General features: G+C 36.9%; 1 protein-coding gene across 1 annotated transcript in view; it reads left to right on the forward strand.

Annotated features, from left to right (window-relative positions):
- The window catches only part of SPOCK3 (sparc/osteonectin, cwcv and kazal-like domains proteoglycan (testican) 3), a 144,086-nt gene that overhangs the window by 15,158 nt on the left and 104,830 nt on the right, over positions 1–24,098 (forward strand). The window contains exon 2 of the mRNA XM_010586063.1: positions 4,762–4,876. Within this exon, the coding sequence (XP_010584365.1) occupies positions 4,794–4,876 (83 nt within the window). The 5' untranslated portion in view covers positions 4,762–4,793. The remainder of the gene's footprint in view (positions 1–4,761; positions 4,877–24,098) is intronic.

Below are 24,098 nucleotides of genomic sequence, written 5' to 3' on the forward strand. Positions count from 1 at the left end.
AAGTAAAACAGGTTTAAAAAAAAGGCCAGCCATTTCCATGCTTTCATAAATATCTGATTTTTTTTTAGTCCTTTCAAAGCTGGGAAAATGACTAATGCAATCCAAAAGTTTACCGTTTTTATAAAGCAGGTTTAAAATTAAAAATTTAAGATTGTGCAAAATAGATTAATAAAATTTAGATCCTATATACTTCATAGGATAAACTACAACATGTGATATTGAAAGAAAAAAGAAAAAGACTTGCACTGCTTTTCACAGTTTCTAGCAACATTTTTCTTCTGTATTTTATCTGGCTTCCTAAGCTACAGTGTCAGTCCAGGCAGACATTGACTCTTAAGGTAGTTGACCTTTTCACATTCAAAAAATCCGTATCTTTACGTCAGTGATTTATTTGGTCTCTCCCTTGCTGTTGTAAGATACTGCAACATTTCAAAAAATGTGTCTGAGGACATACATTCTTCTGTGGCTTCTGCATCACTACAACTGGTTCAGTAACTAAGAAATTTTTGTAAAAAAGTATTGAAAAAAGTGAGGCCATATATCACACACAAGAGGAGGAAAAAAGACTTCTGTAGGGTTTTCATAGCTGACAGAGAACAAGAAGTCCAGCAGGTCACTGAGTGATAATGTGAGTTAATGTCGGTGGCAAGACCATGAGTATTGAACATGCCTTTGAATCTAAAGATGATTCTTGTGATTTTGGCACCCATTGCTCTACTGGCTTACTCACTCTGCTTATGTAGTAGCCCCTGTGCTAACAGAGTCTCATAGCCATTCATGCTGTATAATGAACGTATGCCACACCTGAGGTCATCAAGAGTTTCATGCAGGGCATGATAACCACTGAGTCAGCAAATACTGGAAGATTACATTGGTACTGTAAGGTTTAGATATACTCTAGAACTGTGTGTGTCCTGGCTTTCAGTCCAAGTGTTATATGTAAACCTTTGGTAGGAGAGGGCCCAGTGTAGCCCAGGAAATGGTTGGCTTTGAAAATGTCCAAACCAGTTCTCTCAGACTGTCCTGTTGACTGTTCACTATAAAGAAGTACCTCTGAGAAGTTAGTGAACTCACTGATATATTCTTCAATGTCTAATTGGTAGAGATGTGTCAAAAATCCCTTACAATTCATTTCTCTGCAGCTGGACAGAGCTGCCAAGACAAAGTCTTATGTCTTAAATACACAGGTGTGTGCACACAAACACAAGTTTTGTTCAGTACTTCAGTTTATAAAACAAACCCTGATCCTAAAAGAAACAGCCAATCAACCGCAACTTCTCTGTTCCTTAGCAAATGAAACAAACAATGTCCATGTACACAGAATGCGTTATCAGTTAACCACATTTTTGGATAAGTCTTTGCTTTTTGTAAGCTGTTAGATTTTCTTCAAAGAAAATTCTTAGAGGAGAAAAACGGACAGAACACAGCTGAGTCAGATATCAACATAGGGCCAGGAAGGGGTTGCCTTGCAGATATTGTGTCGTCTTGCACAACTGATTTCTAATATTAGGTTCTCACCAATGAACGCCTATCGTTACCTTTCATTTAAAAGGCGCAATTTGTGAATGGGTGCTGCACAAAAATGTGTTTTTTAACAGAGAATTCTAAACAATCTGGTTTATCTTTGGTGGAAAAAGCCTGTTAAATACATAAGGAACCTAATGGAGCATCAGGACTCAATGCAGTTCTTACAGTCTCTTTTTCTTCCCAACAGTTTTCTTTCTGACAGTGCTGTCAAAATCCAGCATTTCTTTTTGTCATCACTTATATGTTCAAAGCCATTTTCTAATTTGATTTCCTAGTTAGATCGCTTGGAGTTCCATTGATTTTTATGGAATCTTCAACTCTGGCCCCTGGCATTCTTTTCTAGGGGTAAAGTCATTTTGATTCCAGCAATAAACTAGATGTCTTCCCCAGTGTGATACCCATCTTTATGTTGTCATAATGGCAAAGTCCGATACTTATCATTTCTTGGTTGTAAAGTTGAGTTCTTCCTGTAACATTGCCAAAAAGTTATGTTATGGCTTGCTAAAGTTTGATGGAGTTGCCAAAACACACCTTCAGAATCCCAAGAACTTGGGAAAAGAAAACTATTTCAATAGGAATGGAAAGTTACATGATCTCCTCCCTTCACTGCTTTTCCTGAAACACATTTTCTACTTGATACTGAGTTCAGCACCCTTACATTATTCCAGATTTCCCTTGCTCAAGTATTTTTATTCCATTAACCTATACAGTTTTGCAAAACAGTTATCTGAAAATATGCCAATATCATATTCCAGTGTTGCTACCTTAGTTTCTCCATCAGGGAACATTCTGGGAAGAGGTACTTGGACCAGTACATTAAATGATAAATCTGTTCATGCTTACTAGGGACTGACAGTACATTCTGCTTGACTTTAAGCAGAGAAAGTATTTGACATGGATTCTAAAATCTAAAGTATATTGGAGAAGGATACTGAATAAGCTCTTGTTAATTTTGACTCCAACTGTTATCCTAGTTCAGTCATTTTTTGCTGCATTTGCTTCCCACTTGTTTAGAGTTGTAATTGGACTTAGTCTGGATAACTCATTGTGGTTTTATGGCTGGTTTGCTGTAGAAATGAAAATACCTGGAAGAGGAATACATCTTCGCACGTCTTACGCTGTAATTAACAATATACTTGTTTCCGTCTGCATTGAATTATTATTATATTAATGATTCCATCACTTTTCAGGTTTGTTGGTTATATGATGTATATATTTTGCATAGCTGGATATATTGTTAGGAGCGAAATGAAACTGAAAAAGTTATTGCTTAGAATATTAAGTGATTCTTAGCACCACAGAGTCATGTGTCAAAACTGCAACTAATGATCAGCCTGGTTCTTGTTTCCTGAGTACATAGTTAGTCAGCCCTATGTTAATATCATCTGGCAGCTCAAATAGAGTTGTGGTTAAAAGTTTACTTTTGATCATGAAAACCAGAAGAAACATAACTTTCTTTTCAGAAAATACATAACCAAATACGTATTTTATAACCAAATGTGAAAAACGGGGAAATAGTATTTCTGAAATATAACTGAAGACTGGACAGTAATACACTAAAGTGAAGATGAACATGGGAAAACTGAATTATAGTTGTTCATAGCTTTCTTGCTTGATTTTGTGATTTAGGATTTTCAGTAGTGTCTCTTTAAGCTAGGCTTTGGTGTTTAACTTATTAGGGTGGGTTGTTTGTTGTTTTTGGAGGAGTGTTAAACTTTAAAAAAAAAAAAGAGGGGGGTATACCTATAGGAATACAAAAATTAATTTTGGGATATTTAGATCTACCTGAAAGACACCATGGAGATCAGAGAAGGGAAAAGTTGATTTTTTTTCTTGTGAGAGCATAAATTGGCAGAAACTTTTCTGTATCGTCATGTAGGCATGGTTACTCAAGAAATATGCTATAGAAATTTAATAATAAGTAACAAACAGGATTATTTGGCCCTTCTAGTATTATAGCCATAAGTTAGTATTTGTAGTTCGAAGTGTAGTTCAAAAATGAGTATGGATTAATCACTAAAGGACCAGCTACAAAACACCCCCACAAAGCAGAAATAAGAGACCTAGAATATCGCAGGTAGAATTTTTATTTAAGGACAGTCATGCAAATCGCTCGCCTGCATATTTTAGTATACTTTTACTAAAATCTCATCTGAGTTATAATTTCTCAGTAAATTCAGACAGTGTCATTATTTACTGCTTAATGTTGGGTTGGAAGAACCCAACTGTGTCTTAGTAAGCAGGAAAGGGAAACTACTTTCAAGGTAGAAATACTAATATTTCGGGATTACAGTGAGAAGGTGGCAATTGTTTAAAGAATGTGGTGGTGAGTACTTTCTTAGCTATATAACAGCAGAATTTAGCGAATGGATGCTTTTTTTCTTCTCTGGGTTAATTTCCTTATGGACCAGCACATCACCATTTATATCTTAGTGAATTATTACTGTGCAATGTAGCTTAGTAGGTGTTATTATTTCATAGTAGGAATGACAAGAAATGGATTGAGTGGAAGTACTATTTTTTTATTAGCATGCTGGCTTACAGCTTTTAAAAAGATCTTGTATGTGGGGGATGTGGCAGCCAACATCTGAATGAACAACTGTTCCAAACTCCTGATCAAATGTCCTTTGCATTTCTGACTTCTTTTTCGTTACTTTTTGGCTTACAGTTTTATTGTGATTTCAGAAATGTGGTGGCTTCCGAGCTATAAAAATCACAAACCTATTTCTGTTTAGAAGTGACATGACTGAAATGGAGAACTGTAGGCAACAGAATCCAATTCAAAATTGTTTTCTTTGGGAATTTGGTGCTCTGAATGACATGCAAGTATGCAAACTTCTTAAAAGTCCTAAGCAAATTCTAATATTAAAAAAGTGTTTTCAGCTACAGTAAAAACCAGTAGCCTTTGATTACCTTCATCACAAATGTTGACCAAGAGAGAGTTGGATAGGTTACGTAGTATTTTTATAAATAAAAAACAGTGATATTGTATGAGAGGATACAGAAGTATCCATGTTTCATGAAGATCTGTTTTCCTTAGTAAGGAATTTTGCATTATCATTGAATGTGCTGCATTTTATCCTGGTGACAATCAGTGCCTTTCAGTCCAGCATGCTGTACAAGCAGCAGGCCAACCCCCCTCCACGTACTTGCTGGGTTTTATGTGTGGTGTGTTTCTTTTTGTAATTGCATGTTTCTAGATAATTGTTAACAATTTTCTAAAATTATTTTTAGCTTTAGATCCGGCTAAAGATCCATGTTTAAAGATGAAATGTAGTCGCCATAAGGTCTGTGTTGCACAGGATCAACAAACTGCTGTTTGCATTAGTCACCGAAGGCTTACGCACAGGTAAATAATTTAAAAGTTAATCCTATAGACTTTTTTAATAGTGTTCATGACTGACTGTAAACCATAAATAAACTATAATTAATTTAGTTATTTAATAACATTTGAGCAGAGGAGTGGATTTTAGAAGTAATTATGTATGCATAATTTGATTAGAATGTTTAATATTTGATTTTTTTGATAGGCTGATAAACTAGAGGGTGTACATAGTTAAATACCGCAAGACGCTGATAAAAATATATTTACAGAAATACCTACTGTGCTAGTACCAAGTGAATAGAACGATTATGATAATGTCCTGCTGCTGTACATTACTTTGACTTCATCACTTCATATAAGAAGCTAGGGAACTCAAAACTACCTGTTAAAGTGTAGGTAATGGGCTGTTACTGTGTAAGGGTTTTGGTTTTTTTTTCCTTCTTTTTTTTCCTCTTTTATGCATTCTAATTTTCTTTGCCTTCTGGAATGGTTAAATATAAGGAACAAATATATGACAAAGTTATTCTGGAATCCAAATGTAGATGACACTTATTCTTACCTTTTTTTGGGAGAACAGTTCTAGGTGCTCTGTTTATGTAGGTCTTAAGAGTGGCAAAATGTTAATGTACTTCTGTGGCTTTATCTGGGGCAGAAAGTGAGTATGGCCTGAACCATACACTTAGCTGAGTCATGAGATCGTTGTTTTCTGAGGAGATGGAGTCAAGTTGCATTTTTGACTTGGGATTGTTCTTTTTTTTATTTTTTGCACTTCATTGTGGGAAACAGAGCATAGTAGAAAGGCTAAGCTTCAGTAACTTGATTGAAATATGTGTGTGTTAAAGTGCTTTGCTCAATAGGGGCTGAAAAGAGCTAAGAAAAATAAGAGACTTTCTTGTCAGATGTAAGAGGATCATTTCAAGCTTTTTAGAGAGCCTGTACAGTTTTATGAATGATATAAGGAATGTTCTTCCAAGTGTCTAGTTATGTTAAATAAGCCCATCTGTAGCTTTTCAAACAAGCAAGATAGTACATAGCAAAGGGAAAAGTTTAAACTAGTCTTGATCTGCAGCTGCAGTTAATTAACAAAAAAGCTCTACATTATTTGTAGAGCTAAACTGTTTATATCAAACAATCTCAGTGTAGAGCTAGACATTTTGGTTTGATAAAGTATTATATAAGGTGCAAGAATTATTATCAGACAAAGCTAGGTAGTCTTAATTTCAACTGCATGTGAACTGTCAGGGGAATATGTTAGTGTCAGCTGTGAAAAGACAACACAATAATTTGAAACTTCTGAAAGGTATTACATGCATTATTGAAAACAGTGAAAAAATGACATCTCCAAGTTAAGTATACATGCCGTAGGTAAGAACCGAAAACTTTTTTAGACTAGATGAAGGTGCATACAGTGGTTGAATTAATAAACGTATTGACATCTGCTTTCATCCCTATATTATTTCTCCCACAGTCCCTGGAACTCTTTTAGAAAGGTAGTATTCTAAGAGGCAAAGCTTGTCTGAATATAATACAATCTCATAATGGGAAACTTGGGAATGGCAGCAACTTGGTGATTGTAATAAGCACTGCAAATCTAGTCTTGTAAACTAGACGAAGCAATTCTCTACCTACCTGTCCTGAGCCAGGACGGGGATTTCCCAAGCTTAGAACTTCCTGTTCCCTGACATTACTATGTTCAAGGAGAAATCAACTGATTTGTGCTTTCTTTCTAAACAGGGTTTTTTCATGCAGTCTCTGACCTTTTGTAGTATGGTGGGATAAGAGTATGAATAGCATATTCACAAGCAGTTGTGTGTGCTGGTCTCTTTGCCACTAATTATTTTTAGCCCAAGGTTTTATTCCTTTACTGATATCTACAATTTGCATATTGGTTTTCAACAGAGCCGTCTGTTTTTCCAAGTTCCCAAATGACTAGTCCACTCATTTATAAGTCTTGGTAAAAATTAGATGAGAAAGGTTATATTATCAACTGTCAGGTTATATTATCTACCTGTATCCATTTCTAATATATCAGTTGTGTGTATTCAATCTGTTGGGAATAAATCTTTACAAAATTTAATCCCAGTAATTTTCCCTTTCCACTTCATCTGTGTGTGTGTGTCTATGCATGCGGTGTTCTTCAAAGACTGCATAATTTGAGTAATTTTTTTTTTTTTTTTTGTTAGGGAAAAGGCTGTTGGGGATATCTTCTGGAAAAATAGTTGAGATCTTTTTCATGGATTACTGGGAGCTCTTCATAAAGAACTTGCCCATAGATTTCCATTTGGACATATTTGCTGTATAGATCCATAGGTGTTCCAGAGATTATTCCCAAGGCTCTTGCACAGGAAAAGTAGTTTTAACCATGTGAACTGATACAGTGGCAAAGACTATCCTCAAGAGACAGGGAAGAGGAGACACTGCATGCCTCCAAGATAAATAAAGGTTTATGGGCACCTTTGGACTACCCCAGGGAAAGAAGCATGAAATACGTTTATAGCTGGATAGATTATTCTGTAGTGTCATCAGGCTGAAATTCTCAGATTTACAGTTAAATTCTCTGTTATTAGAAGCAGCATTTCCAAGCACCCTATTACGTTCATAAATTTCTGTATATAAATTCTGTTACTCTTCAAGGTAATAGCATAGACAGAGAAGCTGCTGATTAGTGAAGGCTGATTATTGTATCAAATGGAGAAATCACAGAAGTAATTTGTTCTGTTGCTTTGTTAAAATTGACTTGCAGAAAAAACACTTAGGCATGGACATTCTGTTATTGGGTCCATGCTGTCCCAGGTGTTCTTATCTGTACAGTACAATTCCCAAACTATTGTAACCCTGGATGGATTACTGAGAGGGTACGTCAGTACCACACAATGAAGCATGTGATTGGTGGATATCCCAGACATCTGCAAGGCTGTTAGTGACATGATATGACATGGTCCCAGCAGGATTAATTAACAGGACAGTACACTCTACTGATGTGATGATTGTACCTGTGCTTTCAAAAGTACTAAAATTTGTATTAGCTTGGGGATCTCAGCACTGTGCTCTTGCTGCAGTGTGCTTGCCTTTGCGTGGTTTCAAAACCAGCTACTGCATCTCACTGTCCTTTTCATGGTGCTGTGGGTTAGGCAAGCCTATGGTTTTGCGATTTCTTCAGTTTCCATGGCAGCAGAGATCATGGTTTCCCCTCAGTCTTGAAGAAATGCACACAAGGCTCATTTCCTTTTCTGTGAGACTGGCAGGGTGGCAAGTCATCTTCTAGCACGCTTCTGCAGTGCCACAGCATCCTGATGCAAGAGCTTCATTTATGTACTGTCCTGGGAAGACTGAACAGTATTTGACAAAAAGGTGGAATAGGTGTTGTTGATCATTGGTCACGAGAGTAGTTTGGAGTACCAGAGCTTTAGAAAGTATGGGGGCATGGTTAGAGGTTGCCAGTTTTTTGTTGGTGGCAGGTAATCGCATTTGCATCTCTGCTGGCTATAACTGTGTTGGAAGCTGTGTTCTGTGTGCTATGCTCTTAGCTGTGTCCTAAGAAAGAAAGAGGAAGTACTTTAAGAGGCGAAAGCATGCAGGACATATATTAATGTTATTTATCTGAGTACTTCCATGTGGATTGCTGTGGGAAGGGAATAGCTGCCTGCACTAGAATGCATGATAAATAATTCAAATCTGGTGTAAAACAGAATTCTTCATTTATTCTTTGAAACTCTGGAGATTGACATTAACTTTTCCTTTTGCCGAAATGGTGTTTTACCATCCCTTTGTGCTTTCCAATTTATCTTTACTGGTTAAGTGATAGGCTTTATGGGGAAAGAAGCCCTGTAAAGTATCAGTACATGCAATAATGAAATGCTTTGGAGTATACCTCATTCAGTTACAAATACAACTTGTAGAACATCGGAATACAGTATTGCAAATACTGTGATACCAGTGATGTGAATGTTATGGTGACAAGCAGGATACTCATCATACTAATCGAAATTTGTCTACTTGTTTTAGTTTTCAGTGAAAGTTACGTGAATGTTCAGCTTGAAGGGAATTGGACAGGAAATAAAAAGGGATAAGTCAAAGGAGGAGGGCTGTAGGTGGTAATGGATATTTCAGAATACCTGCAATGGAAAGTGTGCTTTTTGTATATGCAGAGCAGCAGGTGGTAAAGATAAATCCAGAAATCTTCACATACTTGCGGTTGCCACTTTGAGCAAGGAAAGAAAGAAGGAATTTGTGGTGATACCACAACATGTAGGAACTCATTAAGGCCATGGAAAGCTGGTAGCTAGCCAGGCTCAGAAAAGTTGAAAAGTTAGTTCAGCAATAGATTTGCAGGTCCTGATAAATAGTCTGTTAAATTCATCTTAGATTTGAAACAGGCAATTATAATATGAAATGACACATCATGTAATTTGCTCTAATAACAACATTCTGTGAATCATAGATTACTGTATTAAACTAAGGAATGTATGGATGAAGTTCTAAGCAAGCAGATTAGCTGCAGGTGAAGAGCAGGACTCTAGAAAACTTAAAAAAATCAGGCAGGGTTGCCACCCAGCAGAGAATTTTAATGTAAATGGAACAGTAAACCTGGGATAGTGCCTGTGGTTTCAATTGGATTACTTTTACTGGAATTCTTTTTTTGGTACTGCAAATTTGTCAAAACAAAAATATTAAGCCTAATGCTTAAAGGTGAAAGAAAGGAGGTGGGGAGGGGGGAAAGCATCTATCTGCTTCAAATGTTTCTCTTTGTTTTTATCTCAAACCAGCTGCAGGAGACCAATTTACAAATGAGATTAATTCAGTTGAGACCCAGTCATTATGCAGTCCATTCCAAGATTCAACTGCTTACTGCAAGGAACTGGTGAAGTGATGACTTGCTCAGTAACACTCAGAAATGTATTTTGTGTTTAAGCTCTGAAAATGAGGAAATTGCAAGACAGTTTTGGGCCCAAAGTTCTGTTCCAAGTAAATCTGAGTGTCTTTGATATATTAGAACCTACTTACTGAATGATCGTAGTAGAATCTGATAAAACAGTCTCTTTTTCTTCTTGTATAAGAAATGCACTGTATAAAATTGGATACATTAAATCAATCAATGCTTGGATGCATTAAATTATTCAATGTGTTAAATGCACGTGCATTTTTTCTAGGTAAAAGTAGATCTGTCTGTTTTATGAATTCCCCACCATACATTATACCCCTTGCCCCCATTGTGAAGCTCCTGCTATGCTTTTTATGGGTTTGTTTATGTAAAATGTGCAGATCAACACAACAGTTCCCTGCCATGGGAGAAATAGATTGCACTTGTCTCTGCCATGTTAAGGTGGAATTGAAACGTTTAAAGACTGACAGCTATTACTTGTGTAAGGACCTCGAAATTTCTTTTTCTTTCTATTGGATTTCGCACCCTCTCATGTCATTTATTCTTAGGTTTCAGAGTAGAAAGCAATTGTAACACAATTCAGATATTCCAGATCCAGTTTTTATTTCATGTATTAGGTATAGGAAATCTCTAGGGAATAATTTAGAAATAAGGGATCATTCCTTTTGTAGCACATTTACGATTTATTTTCTTTCTCTTTGCAGATTATGCCTTACAGTCATTTACAGTCCCTTCTTTGTCTTGTTTTTGTACTGTTTTGTTTTTTTTTCTTTATGATAGCAGCCTATACCTATGTCATTTTAATAATGTAGGGAAGGTGTTCATAAGAGGAATAGAATTGCCTTGTCACAGAGGTGTGCAGCTTTTTGCATCTTCTTTACAAGTAACTGATTCCCAATAAATGTTAACTAAGCAATGGATTCTGATGATACTAGCAATTCTAATAAAAACTAACCCATTTTGTTAAAGTAAAGGTTAAGGTAGGAGAGGTGACTTAATCAGGGTAAAAGCATTTCAGTTACAGATCATGATTTACCTGGAAAATGACAAGGATTCACCAGTTATGGATAGACAGTCATAACAAGTAAGCATTTAACTAAGCTAAAACAAGGAAACAAAAAATAATCATTGCTCTTTTGGTATTAGAGCTCCACAAGGCAGGTTGCAGAGAAGTGTGCAGACTGGACCTCTATACAATGTGAAGCTGGGTAGGAGGTGAGCAGTATAGTGGGCCTAACGAGACAGAATTCACTATTTTAAGAACTGAGGAAAGAGTGGTAGGTGCTGTCTGGTTAAAATATTTCCTCTGCTGTTTCTTAAGAGAGTTCTATGAAATTCAGTTAGATTTAGTGAGAATTGTTCCCTGCCCCTAAGCTCATGTGGAGTAGCACCTGAATTTAGGGCTTAACAAAAATTTTCTAGTATTTCTGCCTGTGGGTGCAGTCTTCAAGTTACCATGATTTCACTTCTAAAGCATGTTAAAGAGCATCACTTTATTGTAGACTCATAGAGCTGGTACTGGTAAAAATGCTATATCAATCAGTCTAATTTACTAGGGTAGGGTAGTTGGATAGTTTGATAGATTTTGTGCTAGCACTTAATCTTATTACAAATTCCTTTTGGCTTCTGAGTTAAATGACCTTTCCAAGTGCTGATTTGGTTCAAATCATTCGTCATCTAGTCCATTTTCTTGCCTTGGACTTCTGCCTTCTTACAGTGTTTTTGGAGAATGTGAAAAACCAGTCTAAATACTTTTTTATACAAGCTGGATTATCAGAGGTTCTTCCTTGTGTGTGTTCACCTTAGTATTATAACATGAGGAAAATGTTCTATCTCAGCCTTGAATTGATGAGTGTTGGGCCCTGAAGCATGAGATGGGTTAACTTTTCCTGTTATGGATGGTGTGACAGAAGCCCAGAGTAAATTTCAAGTGCTGCAGAGCTGTAACACTGATTCTACTGCGAAAGCAAACCAAAACCTCTTCTGTTTCCATACTGTAGTACTGCATGGCTGAGATAATGTCCCCAGGCATCCAAAGTGACCCAAGTCCAAGTATGTGAGAGGCCTATTCAATAAGAAAAATGCACATGCGTACATGTATGTACACATGTGCATACATATATGCACATACCTACATATAAATAAATATATACACATTTATATGTTTTTTTTCTGTTCATATCATATGGACACATGTATCCCAGATTTTCAAAACATCATACTTTGGAATTTGAGGTATTTTATTCTCACTGTCATTTTACAATAAAAGAAAGAGGGCTTTCAATTTAGATTTGCTACCACTAAGTTTTTGATTCTTTGGAAAAAAAAAAAAAAAGAAACAAGAGCTGTAATTCCAAATCTGTAGTTGCATTAAGTAGTCTGAGGAATTTTGAAAGAGAGTGAACTGATATGGAAGATGCTCAGTTTGATTAGGATCAAATAGAGCCTTGCTCTCATTTGATTAGAAAAAAGGAAAATAAGCAGAGAAGAAGGAACAGTATAGCTTTGTAGCTTTTCTGTATCTTTAGGTGCTGTAACATTTTATTATGATTTCAAGAAAAGACTTCCAAAAACTGAAGCAAAACAAAGGATTTGCTTTGGGCAGATTTGTGTGAAAGTTGCAAACACCACTATTTAGGATGTCATCATTTCACATTATAATGCTGCTGAAGAAGGCCAGCTGGTGCAGTTAAGTCCCTTATTGGAAATTTTAGTCTGATTCATTACTGTGATTTGTAGTTGTACACAGAAACACTTAATCATTCTTATGCTCCAAGCTCTATTGAATCTACTGAAGGCTTTCTGGTTCTTTGCATAATTTGTGCTGCCAGTCTGCCAGCTTGGCAGTGTTTCAAGCTTGTTGCATTATCTGTGTGTGTTTGCACAGGAAGTGATGCTGCACGTAGCCTGAATTTACAGTAATTCTTTTGTAATAGGCTAATGAGCAACACTACTTCATTCACAATACTAACATTATATAGCTTTGATTAGTCCAATTATTGTGTAACTATGCCATTGTGATCATACTTACACTCTGCAAAGTACTGAAAAGGAAATTTGCTTAGCCGTAGCTTAATTGAACTTGTTGAGAAAATAATTTGGACTTTTATGTGCTTGAGAGAGGTGAAAATGTGAATATTTTGGAGATTTTTATATGCTATGCAATTTCATTTATTAAAGGAAAAAAGTGAAGCTTCTTTTTTACTAGTTCTTTCATTGCATTGGGAAGGAAAAAAGGTGACTAACACTAGTCATCATACGTTTTGCATATGTTGTGAGGGCCTGTTCTTTCCTTGGTGTGCACATGTTTCTTCGATTCATTTTAGTGGAAGTTGTGGATACACAGCTGGAGGAAAACAGGATCCTGTGATGGAATTCATTCTCTAAGTAACTTCTGCTAACACTAACGGAAGATATATATGTAGGTTGCAAGAATGTATATTGCAGTACCAGTGTTGTCCATGTCAGCCTTACTATTTATTAAGGTTGTAATTTAGCCATACAGTATTTATACTTTTTGTAATCAAACTTCAAAACTAAAAAATTGCTGTCCTTCAGAAAAAAAAAACAACACACCCCCCACCCCCTCCCAACTGTCTCTGTAGAAATCCAAAATAGAAATTCTTTTAGGTTTTAATGTGTTTTTCTTTTTTCCTATGTAATACAAGTTTTGTAAGAGATCAAAGCAAACTTGAAATAAAGGAGCCCTGAACAGAACTTCCCTGTTCTACTTATTAGCAGAACAGGTATTTTCCACTATAATTTTCCAATTCAAAATTTATGATACACCTATTTTTAAGGAAAATATGGAGTCCTACCCTAGACTAATGCAGGTGGACTTCAGTTAATTTAGTAAGTCCTAGGCCTACTCGTGTTTTACCTGCTCCAGTAATCTCGTTCAGATTCTCAGTGGTCTGTAGGAGCAAGAGGGTGCACTGGATAATCAGTTGGCATGATGAGTTTTTCAGTGATCATGACTGTCCTACTTTCCACTTCTGCAATGAGGTTATAAATTAGGATTGGGATTTTTTTTTTGCAGGAAAATGGATCCCAGCTTGCTCTATTTCTTTCTGCCTTGCTGACAGTGGTTGAAGGCAGTTGTACCACCTCCTAAAAGGCAGTAAGTTAGGCCACTTCTGTTAAAAAACTAGGACACAGGAAAGAATTAGGAAATGTGACATCTGATCTAGGAAGGCATTGCTGTGATTGTTTTTGTGTAACCCTGGGGGATGTTAATGTGCTGTCCCGTTAATAAAAAATGGTTTGTGAGCTTTTATTTTGTTCTTGTTTTAAAAATGATCTCTTCCTTCACAGTATTCCTGAGAATCTACTACTTTAAAAGATTGCCTTTCTATTAACAAAATTAAGAAAAATGATGAAGGCAGTGCTTATAAATGATTTCTCTGTCCATAAGTATGAAGTTGTGATTTGTAGTCCATAGCAATAACATTCATTGTGGACTGTTAGGTAAACATTAAAACAATACAAAAAAAATACGAGTAAAATCTTTGAATGTTCCTTTATCAGAAAAATTATGCAAAATGAATTCAGGAACAGTTCAATACCCCTTCTTACAAATACCTATCTGTTTCTTTTTGTAATCCTTTAAAAATTAGCTGTCAGTATCAGTTTCCAGTGTACTTTATTAGAATACATTATCAATTGTAAAATAGCTGATGCAAACATTTGTAATCAATTAGTGCTTAATTTGGAATTTGTTGGTGGGTTGTGTGGTTTGGTTTTTTTTTTTTCTTTCAGTGTTACTGAAATACTCCTAACACTGGATAATGAAACAATAAAACTTCAGGATGCTTGTATGTGAGGGGTTCTTTTACAGGTTTTAAAATTTTCGTGTGGATCTGGATCTGATTATAATTAGGTGCTTTGATTACTAGCTAGCGTCAATTCTAATGCATTTCATTTTCTGTGAAGGTCTTGCTTCGTAAGTTGTGTTTATAGGCTCAGAATACATCTGTTGTTTTGCTTATGTACCAGTGGTGAGAAAACTGTTGTGTGTGAAATTGATTACGAGTAGTGTTCAGGGAACAGAAATCATTCTGCTAATTTCCGTTTGTGTAAAACAATACGTATAAGGTTTCCAATGGTAAAAAATACATTAATTGTTGCAACTGGGGATGTTTGTCATCATATAGTGAAGTGTGTGCATATATTGGTACTTTACAGTAAAATGTACTACTGCTTTTGGAAATCAAGTAGTGCACTTAGGATAGTAAAGACATGTCAGGAGTCACTAAATGTTTGTCTTTGTTACATGATCAGTTATTTAAGGGTTTTTGGTGTCTGGTAGTATTTTTATATTTCTCTTTCATTTAAAATCAAACACCAAAACCTTTTTCATGTGTTCAGATTGTCAAAAATAAGTTTACTTTATAAAATGCTGTAGTCTGCTACAAGATAACAGTAATATACTTAAGGTATGACTTCTTCCACAGACTACTATATATTCTATATCAGCTGCTTATTGCCTTAAAAAAAAACCCAAATACCAAACCTTTTTTTGTCATTTTATGGTTCAACTTTAAGTATTAGAACACTTACACCATACAAATACTTTTCCTAAAACCCTTATGCAACTTCTGTATTAGTAGTAGTAATAATAATAAATTCTTACAATCACAATACAGTTAAGGCTGGATCTAAACCTTTCTGAATCTGTGGGGTCCACTGCCTTAATTCAGGCAGTACCTGTACAGTTGTTTCAAGGATGCTTTGGGATTATTGCACATGTGCAGACTATCTGCATGATGCATGGCACTGTAGATTCTGTGTCTGGAAATCTCAGACAAATGCTCAAGTTCTGTCTAGACGAAACTTCTGGGTGAGGAAAAGAAGAGTTTATACCTGAGGAAACCTGCACTCACCATAGCCGTGACTCCAGTGTGCTCTGGTTCAGTTCTTTTGAGCGGGACTTCTTTCAGCTACAGACCTTCAATGATATATTTGAACATCCAAGAGAAGGTAAACTTTGGGGGTAAAATTTATATAAGCATTTTATAGTAGTAGGGTGTTGTTTTTTACAGGATTACAAAAGCTGACAGAATTCAGGATATATCATAATTTTGTAGACTGACTTACCTGCAGTTGCAGTTATAATAGCAATAGGTTAATACTTTTAATATCAACACTTTACCAGTAGACACAGACTGCAATTCCTAGCCTGTTCTATAAAGCAATAAAGCAAAAAAAAACATAAAAAAAAGAAGTCTCAATTCTCTCCGCTCTTCAGGACAACTTTTCTCCACTAACTAAAGGAACAGAGAGAGAGTAACTGACCACTATACAAGTTCATAGTACCTATAGATCAAGCTATCCAAAGTTATCATCTTAGAGAATATACAGTAATCGACACTGAATTTTCTTCACTGTGGTTTACGTTGATTTAATTCTTCATGTTTTCAAGCATGACTATGTATGGCGACATCATTTATCTAATCTGCTTTCTAATTACTATTCTTTCTACCTTAATGTGGTGGGTTGACCCTGGCTGGATGCCAGGTGCCCACCAAAGCTGCTCTATCACTCCCCCTCCTCAGCTAGACAGGGGGGAGAAAATATAACAAAAGGCTTGTGGGTTGAGATAAGGACAAGAGAGATCAACTCACAAATTACTGTCACGGGCAAAACAGACTCAGCTTGGGGAAAATTAACTCAATTTATTACAAGTCAACCAGAGTAGGGTAATGAGAAATAAAACCAAATCTCAGAACACCTTCCCTCCACCCCTCCCTTATTCCCGGGCACAACTTCACTCCCAGATTCTCTACCAGTCCCCCCCAGCGGCACAGGGGGACAGGAATGGGGTTTACGGTCAGTTCATCACACATTATTTTCTGCTGCTTCACCCCCTCAGGGGGAGGGCTCATCACACTCTTCCCCTGCTCCAGCGTGAGGTCCCACCCATGGGAGACAGTCCTCCATGAACTTCTCCAACGTGGGTCCTTCCCACGGGCTGCAGTTCTTCACGAACTGCTCCAGCATGGGTCCTTTCCACCGTGTGCAGTCCTTCAGGAGCACACTGCTCCAGCGTGGGTCCCCCACGGGGTCACAAGTCCTGCCAGAAAACCTGCTCCATGGGCTCCTCTCTCCACAGATCCGCAGGTCCTGCCAGGAGCCTGCTCCAGCGTGGACTTCCCATGGGGTCATAGCCTCCTTCGGGAACCCACCTGCTCCAGCGTAGGGTCCTCCCTGGGCTGCAGGTGGATATCTGCTCCACCGTGGACCTCCATGGACTGCAGGGGGACAGCCTGCCTCACCATGGTCTTCCTCATGGGCTGCAGGGGAATCTCTGCTCCGCCTGGAGCATCTCCTCCCCCTCCTTCTTCACTGACCTTGGTGTCCGCAGGGTTGTTTCTCTCACATGTTCTTACTCCTGTCTCCAGCTGCCGTTTCTGTCCGTCCCAGCAACTTTTTTCCTTCTGAAAAATGTTATCCCAGTGGCGTTACCACTATCGCTGATTGGCTCAGCTTTGGCCGGCCCGTCTTAGAGCCGGCTGGTATGGGCTCTCTCGAACACAAGGGAAGCTTCCAGCAGCTTCTTACAGAAGCCACCCCTGTAACCCCCCCCCCGCTACCAAAACCTTGCCACACAAAGCCAATACACTTAACTGTAGATTATTTTAATGCAGACACTAAAGTAAAGACTGTTGTAAAATACAAGCATTAGAATCTTAGAAATAGTGCCTCTGGGAAAGATGTTTCGCAGATGAATATACCTAGGTGGGCTTTTCCTTGTCAGAGAGTTTCATATATGTAAAATTTTAAATAGTTAACTTTATTGTAATTCAGGGATTACTTTATTTCTTGATTAGCTGAAGATCTGGGCACATATATACTTCTGAAAACATTTGCATGTCTTGAAGAATGAATTCCCCTTGACTTTGCCTTCATCACTTGCACATTCGTTTCCAATAAATGTTTGTAGTACCAAGGTTTGCATACTTGCGAAAGTTAATTTGAAGTTTTGATCCCTAAATTCAACACTAGTTATGTTCTAAGCTTTTGCCATTGGGCCTTCTTTTTAAAGAAAACCCCAAATATCATCTCCTCTCCAACCCCAAACTCAACTGGTGCAAGGAAGAGGCAAATAAGAGGAAGGACTATCTGAGAAGAGATTTAAGCTGGGGATTAGAGCAATAAACATACAACTACAGGAAATAGATATCCTGAGAATATGAATGATTGATCTTTTTCATCTTTGGGGCATGCTGCTGGAGTCTATAAAAGGTATGAATGCACAGCCAAGATGATCTGGATCGGAATTAAACCCCTTGCTCTTAGATATCATAAAACAAACTCGCATGTTGCAAAGTAGGATGTGAGGGCTTGCTGTCCCCTTACTCGTTATTATAGCCAAAGCTGGTGACCCATGTACTTTTGACCCTTCTACCTGTAAAATTCTCTTTCATAGGGAACCAACAATAGCAACACTTTTAGGGTGACTTCACAGATTTGAGGATTCTGCAAAACCGAATTTCCTTTCATATTCTAGAAGTATACTGACATCATATAACCACATACTTCGAAGTACTAATGCTAGAGGTTTTCTACCTACACTGCAAGACTTTTGTCATGCTCTAATTCACCTGTCCTGTCTTCAAATTGTAAAACAAGGTAATTTATGTTAGAATAAATATTGTCTATATGGTCTACTGAGAAACAAGCACAAAGTGCCATTATGCAGAACTTGGAAAAGGTATGCAGGTGCAGTAGTTATAAAAGCAAACAAAACATTGAGATTTATGAAGAATGGTAAAGAGAATAGTCTGTAAATGCTAAGAAATCGTTTTATGAGTGAGGTCTCACAGTTTATTTGTGTTAATAGCCCTGTTATATCTGGCCACCTTGATAAATGACACACAGCAACACTGCAGAGCTTTTAAAAATATGATCAAAGACCTAGAGAGACTTCTAGATGAAAAGACACTGAAAAATGGGCACATAGATTAAAGCTAACTTAGTAAGAAAGACTATGACAGGATTTTATTTCTGGAATTGTTGCTCAGTTTCATTTATCTTCTCATAATGAAGCAACAAGGAGAATACATGAGGCAGCATATTCCAAACAAATTTTAGGAAACTGTTTAATTTTGAGATGACACTACCATCACAGAGGTCTTGGTCAGCATTGTGGTTAAAAGGAAGGCTTAGAAATGTGTGTGGAGAGCTAGAACAGTCCACTAAGCTAGCATACAAGTAAGACAACTAATTTTTCTGACATGTGGCATACCTGTTCTTGACAATAGAGGTGTAAGTTTTGCCTGTACTGACTTTCCTGTTAAGTTCTTAGTACGGCTGCTGTCTAAAAGGAGGTGCTGTATTTGATCAGCAGACTGGACACTAGTCCAATTAGATACCACAATAGCTTTCTTGTCGTGGTTTAACCCCAGCCAGCAACTAAGCACCACGCAGCTGCTCACTCACTCTTGCCCACCCAGTGGGATGGGGGAGAGAATTGAAAAAAAGTAAAACTTGTGGGTTGAGATAAGAACAGTTTAATAGGACAGAAAGGAAGAAAATAATAATGATAACAATAACAATAATAAAATGACAATAATAATAATAAAAGGATTGGAATATACAAAACAAGTGATGTACAATGCAATTGCTCACCACTCGCAGACTGATGCCCAGTTAGTTCCTGAGCAGCGATCTGACCCTGCCCACCCAGCTCCCCCCAGTTTATATACTGGGCATGATGTCACACAGTATTGAATAGCCCTTTGGCCAGTTTGGGTCAGCTGCCCTGGCTGTGTCCCCTCCCAACTTCTTGTGCCCCTCCAGCCTTCTTGCTGGCTGGGCATCAGAAGCTGAAAAGTCCTTAGTCTAAACACTACTTGGCAACAACTGAAAACGTCAGTGTGTTATCAACACTCTTCTCATACTGAACCCAAAACATAGCACTATACCTGCTACCAGGAAGACAATTAACTTTATCCCAGCCAAAACCAGGACATTACCAAAACTATTGAGATACCAAAAGATACAGTTACTTATATATGCTTGAACCTGTAAAGACTGCAATAAAAACAAAAATTGAGTTAAACTATAAATTATGGAGGGAAAAATACCACTAGAAATAGTTGCACTGTTTGCTCTCAGGATTTTTAAAAGCAAAAAAATCATGCTTTTGTGCAAACAGATGCTTTCCCAAGAAAATTATGAAATACTTTTTATGTCCTACAGTGGGGCAGAAAATACCTGTTTCCATTTATGTCATCTTTCGATAGATTACTTTTTTCCTTCCCCCGTGTAACCATGGCCTTTTTGTCACTCTTACTACATTGTAATTTGGGGACTTTAAAGCTGGATTTGTGATTGGTCTTTTAAAGTAAAGTATTTGGAAACATGTTCAGGTTTGAGGCTAAGAGTGGTGGATTTGTTGTTTTGCAGACTTATGACTTCAAAGATGAAATTAGGTGGCTAAATTAGGATAAATGTTGTGTTTTGGTATGCAGAATACCAGGGGTGCCCAGCTGGAGCACCAGCAAGGGTCCCAGTTGTATGAAGTTTGAGTCCCTCTAGGAGCAATTGAGCAGAGCAAAAGCTGAGGCATGAAGTATCTTATTTTTCAGTTTTACTGAACAGTTTGAAGTAATTTTTAAAATATTTAGAGAACTTTCCAAAATCCACATGATGCAGAATGAAGTCAAAGTTTAAGCAAAGCCCTAAAAGCTGAACCAAAATTCTCTTGGTGCTACTATCATATAAATATTTATTATTACTATTATACCTTTTATAGCGTGTTTTTATTTCTTTAGGATTTGATCCCTTGACATTTTTCTTGTAGTTTTCTTTACTGTTCTTCTCTCTTCAAATAACACTTCTCTATTTTTATGTACTACTTTGTTCTTTCACACTATTTCACCTTTCACTCAGCATGGTTTAACATTCATGCAGTCATGCCTGCAAACCTGAAATAAGCCCTATTAAGAGATGCTTTATGGGCACTTGAATGGAGAAGGGATAGATTATGTATTATCCTGTAGGTACTATTTTATGGAACCCACATTAGAGTAATTAAGGAAGGAAGAAAGGAAGAGGCTAGACTGAGGATGCTTATGTACATTAATAGAAAAAAAAAATCAAATTAAAATAGGAACCTTACTGACTTCGTGACAGAAGAACAAGCTATATCTAGCTTTTTGGCTACAGAGTTATTTTGTGGAATCAAATTGAGGTTTTTTTAAAGACATGATGGGGAATATAATGCTGACATACATAAAAGAGAACTTCTATCATGCTAGACTAAATAATGTGAGACAACATTACAGTAGTTAGTAAAACTTCTTTTTGCAGTCTTATTGACAATTTGTTTCTCTTTCATATCCTGGTACAGATATTTCATCATGGATACCTGGCTTATATTAAATTTTCAACTTTAAATTAATCTATTTTATTTATATGTGTGAATTAGCAGCTAAGAAAGCTTCACACTTTTAATCTATTTGGTTTCCTTACCTCAAGCAACAGTACAAATAATACTTTATGTTTTAAAAATAGCTTCATTTATAGATGCCAATGAAAATGGCCAGCTTTTGTTTTAAACTGTTTAGTGGTTGGTTTTTTTCAATACAGCAATATCCCTGTCTATCTCTGGGTTTAATAGATCGATGACAAAAGCAGGCTAATAAGTAAAACCAGCTATGAATTACTTTAAATTGCAACTTTTTCAAGGTTTAAAATTCCACACTTATAGTATATAAAAAATGCTAAATTATTTCATAACTGTGAAGGGAACATTTTTTTCCCCCAGTATGAGCTTCACTGTTGATGATCCTTGGATTTGATCAGAGAGGAAAAAGAGTATTATAAATTAAAACTAACTTTTGGAGAACATCAGTACTGTTGCAAAATAGGATTAAGTTTCAAAGAATAAGGACAAACACAGGCAATACAAGGCCATAATGGAGGCTGTGCAAGTCTTACTGTTTCTTTTAGTAAGTTTAGCTGGTGCAGTGCTTTGTTGAATTAGGTTTTATATTTATTGGAGTTTTCCCCTCTCCTCCCATGAAGTTTGTCATCACAGATCTTGATCTTTGTTCAGAGAATTTCTGCATATTTGGCAATACGGCTGACCAAAGTGTACAGACCTGTTGCACAGTGGATGTGTAATAGACATGGTACTCTCTGATGCTTTGGGCTTGCCATGCGTATGCATGAATTTCATTGCGTAGGCAGATTCTGAGATGAATTAGCTCTCTGAGATTTTAGGAGAAATGCTCCTAACTTATGAGAAACTTCGACTGTCTTCAGTAGTAAGGAAAAGGGGGGGGGGGAAATTTTGAGGGTTTTTTTTTAATGTAAAAGAATATCAATAGAATAATTTAGTACAACCCAGCAGATGATCTCCCATGAATAGTTTGACCACCCATTTTTTGCTCAACTATCATCTTACTATACACTTGCTGTATATTTTTTCTGAGCAGATCTCTACGTCAGCTTGTCAGCGTTATCTTCCCATTTTCTGACGTTATGTGACACCATTCATAAATTCAGAAGATACCATACTGACAGAAAAGATAATACCAATTTGAAAGCCTTTCTGTCTTTTGTTTGTTTGTTTTATTCTCTTCTTCCCCTCGCTCTGGGGATGCGAGAAAAGTGGTGCTGATATGAGCACTTCTATCTATCTAAAGAGCACTTGGAAGATTACAGTACAATAAGTTGACAGTTGGCTAGATGATCTAAAGGAATTCTGTTTTTCATAGAAATGCCATAACTATTAACCAGTGCCAGAATACAGAAGTTTAGTTTTGTGAGGGACTGATATGCAGACGTACATTATTCTCTTAAAATCTCATGAGCTGTAAAGCAGTGTAGTTTGCAGCTTGCAAGTGCTCTTCTAACACCTGATTAACAACATCATCTAAAAACATCACAGCCTTTGTTACCTGAGTTAACGTAATCCCAACAGCAAAACCAATTCAAGTTAATACTGCTTCATTTTTAATTTAAATACCGTGTAGAGATTACTTGTAATCCAGAGCACCATTGCATAAGACAATTTTCTGTCCAAGTGTGTGCTATGCCTTAGAATCTATAACTACAAGAATGATATTGTGATGCGTTTGAAATTCTTGTAGGAAGATAATGCGTTTTGGCTGTAGAATAAAGGGCAAGTAATACTAGCACTAGAATTAACAAGACAGCTGGCCTATTTCAAGCCTTATTGCTCCTCAGCACCAGGCAGTATATAGTATGTACATAAAGAGGCTTGGTTCTGTGTATTATGTAGTTTTCTTGTTTAGCAGAATTATTCTTGATTTAGACTTGTATGAATCCAGTTCAAAGTTGTTTCATTAGAACAGGTGTCCATGGCAGGTAGAATTATATTACACAGCACCTGTAATATAGCAGATTAATATAAAAAAAAAAATTAAAACAGGTGTGGTACTTCTGGAGGTGGGGAGAACAATAAATGAAAACTGGCAGGTTTAAGTTCAGCTGTCAGGTGGTGGAAGCGGCATCAGCCATGCAGAGGGACACACTGATGAATGGAGTTAAGTACTGTAGAATGAAAGCCAAAGGAGGGGGAGGGGGAAAAAGTAATGCTCACTGTAAAGCTATGATACAGAGCAAAGAAAATTTATTAAAATGGATGGCTGCAAGGTTGTGTGCCATAAAGAGACGGAAGGAACCCTGATTCACTTATGCAATTAAGGGATACTCAGATCCCTGAACATGAATACTTTGGATGTATTCTTTGTAGAAGTGGCTTATTACTCCTCATAGGTGTAATGAGGAGCTTGGAATTGCTAAATACAGTCTGGAGAGGCACATACTTCCTTATGCCTCTTCTTGAATTTTACAATTTTGGCTCAAAATATTTCTATGTTACATATATACATTATAAGAAAATAAAGCTACTACGCTTGAAATACACTGCTGTATGTGGTGTTAGAAAACAATTTCAGGTAAATTTTGCCCTCTAAACAATGGATTATTCTCTGTTCTTCTCCCCATGTCTCAGTTGATGTGAGAAAAGACATAATGATGGTGGAAATGTCATCATTATAAATAAGGTGGAAGAGGAGAGACAAATAGCAACTGTAGTGACTGCAACAGAAATTTGTTTAAATTCGGAGCTAAGAGATTCAAGTGGAACATGCTGATTTTAGGATACTTCCAGAAGTTATATTGTGCCATACCCTTTTTCTGTTGAAGTGCTAAAACTAAAGCTGATATAATTAAAAACAATAAGACATATGAAAATGTATCAATATAGTAAAACATTCAAAGATAAGTAGTGTCGCAAATCAATTTGCTAGTTGAACAGTTATTAAAAGATATGCTTCATTTTCTCTTTATGGAGGAGGGGGAAAATAGGCAACTGAGGAATTATTT

The sequence above is a fragment of the Haliaeetus leucocephalus genome, unplaced genomic scaffold (assembly GCF_000737465.1).
Source record: "Haliaeetus leucocephalus isolate CR32 unplaced genomic scaffold, Haliaeetus_leucocephalus-4.0 Scaffold140, whole genome shotgun sequence".
Classification (NCBI taxonomy): Eukaryota; Metazoa; Chordata; class Aves; order Accipitriformes; family Accipitridae; genus Haliaeetus; species Haliaeetus leucocephalus.